Here is a 4,434-nt window from a genome sequence, read left to right on the forward strand (position 1 = left end):
TGTCGGTGACATGATCGTTGGTGATGGCATTAGAGAAAGAACTTCGAGCAACTGATCTTGTTACTGCGGCTAGGCATGACTCGGTGTCTATCAACTGTGACTCATTGATGTGTATTGCTCTGGTTGCTAGGCAAGTAAAAAGTCAGCACCATCTTGTCAGGTCACGACGTTGCAACTTGACTTAAAACTGTCCAAAATAACTGACTTCGGTATAGGTAACGCAAAGATCCAGAACTCTTGTTAAAAAGCTTTTTCTCGCTATTAACATTGAATTTGAACAAATTGATGTAATGTTTGTTTGGCTTCAAGAAATTCATTCACTTTCAGAGGTCTCATCTAATTGGTCTTGTTCGTCTTAGAGCTTGTTCTGCTTCAACTTCGCTCATTTGCACCATGGTTTTTACCGCATCTCTTCATCTATTTGAAGATTTACTGGTCTGCAAAACCACACCGGTTTCTTGATTTTTGCGATGAACAGTCCTCTAGTGCTGACATCCACAGAATTTCCTATACCTTTCAGCTTTCTCCATTAATTCATTGATGAATTTTCCAGTATATCTGCTGCTGTTCTCTCAAAGAACACTTGATGTTCTTTGTTTGCTGATTTCATCCACTGTTGATAAATCTGTTTAGTGATAAGTTTTCTAAATTTTGACCTGATCTCTGAATTGATTTCTTTGTCACCTGTTATCCCTGTCGTTAGTCTCAATAGAGCTTTGCTTAGGTTTTCTGTGGCCCTCTGCTAGATTTCAATTCCCTCTAATAGAGTCTTGACTGATTTAGGCATTTCGTCTAGTCGATAGAAGTTTTGCTGGACAAATTTGACGAGACCATATTCGGGTTCTGAATTATCTTTCGTCATTTGATACCAAGCGTGAGTATTCCAGAAAACTGTCGCGTGCTCTCGTATATGTAAAAGATTTGCTCTCGATCTTTAGCCAGAGAAATTGTAAACATGGGATGTCATCGCTTGGGAAAGCTTTTTTTAGAATCATTGTTTCTATATTATAGGTGATAGGGCTAATTGTTGTTCTCGGAAGCGAAAAATCATTCCAATCTGAATTTCAACCTTTAAGGGGAGTATAGTCCAAAAAGTAGCTAGTCGTAAGAATTTGCGTTTTTTTGAAGATTTGTTGCCCATCTTTCTGATTTTCTCAGGTTTGTGTGGATTGATGACGGGGTGATTAGCAAATACCATTAAAGCTCATTTTTGTTTGATTGATTTATGCTTGTTTAATTCTTCTCACAAATCCTGCTTTGACATCCGTGTCAATGCTGTCCCAACAATTCTTCTTTTGCATGTCGTCCTTCTGGGGACATGAGCTGCTCAACTGCAGGGTAAAAGTTATTCCGCAACATCATGCCGTTTTCTCGCCATTTTGCCGCCACCACCGGTTAAAAATGTTTATTTTCTACCTCCCTGATAGCTTGATTCCGTCCTTTGAATAACGGGTGACATCGCAATCTTAGGCGTAGGCCTCCATATCCAACACTTACTCAGTTTCTTTGCTAACTTGCAATGAGGCTGCTGTTGTAGCAAGAGTTCGTGCTTATTTTGCTGGTTGCAGACCAAAAATGCCCAACGATTGATTGCTTTGACTGCCCATGGAGCAGTTCTGTCCTCTGCTGTCTTGAATTGTAAAGCGTGACCAAGCGTGAGTATTCCAGAAAACTGTCGCGTGCTCTCGTATATGTAAAAGATTTGCTCTCGATCTTTAGCCAGAGAAATTGTAATTATGGGATGTCATCGCTTGGGAAAGCTTTTTTTAGAATCATTGTTTCTATATTATAGGTGATAGGGCTAATTGTTGTTCTCGGAAGCGAAAAATCATTCCAATCTGAATTTCAACCTTTAAGGGGAGTATAGTCCAAAAAGTAGCTAGTCGTAAGAATTTGCGTTTTTTTGAAGATTTGTTGCCCATCTTTCTGATTTTCTCAGGTTTGTGTGGATTGATGACGGGGTGATTAGCAAATACCATTAAAGCTCATTTTTGTTTGATTGATTTATGCTTGTTTAATTCTTCTCACAAATCCTGCTTTGACATCCGTGTCAATGCTGTCCCAACAATTCTTCTTTTGCATGTCGTCCTTCTGGGGACATGAGCTGCTCAACTGCAGGGTAAAAGTTATTCCGCAACATCATGCCGTTTTCTCGCCATTTTGCCGCCACCACCGGTTAAAAATGTTTATTTTCTACCTCCCTGATAGCTTGATTCCGTCCTTTGAATAACGGGTGACATCGCAATCTTAGGCGTAGGCCTCCATATCCAAAACTTACTCAATTTCTTTGCTAACTTGCAATGAGGCTGCTGTTGTAGCAAGAGTTCGTGCTTATTTTGCTGGTTGCAGACCAAAAATGCCCAACGATTGATTGCTTTGACTGCCCATGGAGCAGTTCTGTCCTCTGCTGTCTTGAATTGTAAAGCATGATGTACGTAGCAGTATTGGTCAGGACTGTCTTGAAATAAAATTAGGTTCTAATTTTGATTCGGTTAGTTCTTTAAATATGGATAACGCTCTTTTTGTTCCTGAATCAAGTTCTGGTGAAAACAGAATTTTACTATTGTCCAAGGCCATGGCTTTTTTGAGCAGAAACAGATCTCTATTAATTTGGACTTGACATCTTGCAATCAATGCGTCCCTGCGATTGATAAGGACCCTTTTTGTATTGAACACGAAGTTTAGACATAATTGATTTATCGAAAAAAAATATTGAAGATATAAGGTAACAAAATGTTATCACAACTAAGATTAAGTCTCTTGAATATACTGTAGCCACTGTTCTCTCACTTGGGCACAAATTTCTATCGTTGTTGAACTCAGCACTCCTTCTGATTCTAGGTCGGATGTATGTCCGTGTTGATTTAAATTGTTAACCACATATGTAACCACATTTGCAAATTGGACATTGCTAGTAGGATTGTCGTGCATCACTGGAGGGTGTGGGTGTGTAAGTTATCCTGACGTGGGAGCTGATTATTACCTCCGATCTATTGTACTTGTCGCAGAGTAATTCCCATTTTTGATGCTGGGATTGTGAGCTGCATCCCATTCCTGATATTGCAGCTCTTGGTGGACCCGTGAGGCTGGACTCAAAGTACTTCATCTCTAAGCATCGCTGATTTGTTTCTGATGAACAACAAATTCGAAGAGACAATCTGGCCAAACCATCCGGCCTGTCCATGGAATCTCTTGAAAAATTGGTTAGTTTGAAGTTTGCAAGCCAAATGAACCACCGTTCATAACTGGTTGATAAGTGATTCCGAGGTAGTTTGGTGCGCTACGATTCTCTTCCGGCTATCGGAGTATCAGTTGCGAAAATTGTGCTTGGGACCATGGCTCTAGTTTCTGGCTTGATATCTTCATTTTTCTTGGAATTGAACAGTCTGTTTAAAAATTTTTACTGCCGATCTGTAATTCTAGCTGTTTTTGATGTTTCTGGTCTCTGTTAATTTCCCATCTCCTAAATTGGGACTGAGAACTTCTATGCTGCATCTTGCTTCAACACTGTTGATGCCGCTGGGTAGGGACTGACCAGCTTGTCTCGTTTGTCCTGACTGACTATCTTTTCAGCTTCCACTTTCTCATTTGTAGACAGTGGGATCAAATACCTACGTCTACAACTAAAAGACAACGGAATTAATTTATTAAGAATTTTAGCAATAATTGGAAAGTAAATGAAAAACGATTTTTTACACCACGTACGTGCTAATAGCCACACAACTAGGTATGATTCAATAGCGTTCGTTAGGTCAACAAATAGCCTAAAGTTTACCCTATCTACGTGCTATAATTTGTGGTTGCACGGGGTTTATCTTCCAAAAATCGGGGGATGGACATATTTTCGGTCCTAACTTGTAAAAATTTTCAGTTTTGATTCTTGGTGGTTCTTGCTAACGCTGTTTAGAAGTGGCGCCAACATAGAGCAAAAATTTCAAATTATATTTCGCTGAAATGTGTTTAATTGCGCGGGAGCCCGCTAATTTTTCAAGAAAATTCAGCCGATTTTTCATCTTGTTTCGCATTGATTGAGTCTCGATCCCACCTCCACTGTTTAATAGTTATCACATATATATTCGTCATACATCAATCAAACAGAATTCTCAACTCAAAGTTAACTGTTTATATCACCTTTCCAGTATTATCATCGCTACTATTGAGTTTTAAGAGAAACAAGAAGCTCGAATCTTCACGAAAGAAAACAAACATCTCGTATAAAGCTATAAATGGCACAACGTGAATTTTGATTTAGCAGCCGGCGCAAAAAAAAATATTCAAACGCACAAGTTAGAAAACTAATGTATTTGGCTAGTTTTGTATTTCAGACAAAATCTCGGTCCTAAAATGGATTCCAAAAAAAATTGCAATATTAAATTTATAGTCTCTCTGCTACTGAAAACAAGCCTCATTTGAAGGTCAAAAAAGGTGTGAGAT

General features: G+C 39.0%; 1 protein-coding gene across 1 annotated transcript in view; it reads right to left on the reverse strand.

Moving 5' to 3' along the window:
* Positions 1-3,484: 3,484 nt before the first annotated feature.
* LOC142352106 (uncharacterized) overlaps positions 3,485-4,434 on the reverse strand; it is a 49,132-nt gene continuing 48,182 nt past the window's right edge. Inside the window, exon 9 of the mRNA XM_075404478.1 lies at positions 3,485-3,623. Within this exon, the coding sequence (XP_075260593.1) occupies positions 3,485-3,623 (139 nt within the window). The remainder of the gene's footprint in view (positions 3,624-4,434) is intronic.

This window comes from Convolutriloba macropyga, chromosome 13 (assembly GCF_964194025.1).
Source record: "Convolutriloba macropyga chromosome 13, txConMacr16.3, whole genome shotgun sequence".
In the NCBI taxonomy this organism is placed as follows: domain Eukaryota; kingdom Metazoa; phylum Xenacoelomorpha; order Acoela; family Convolutidae; genus Convolutriloba; species Convolutriloba macropyga.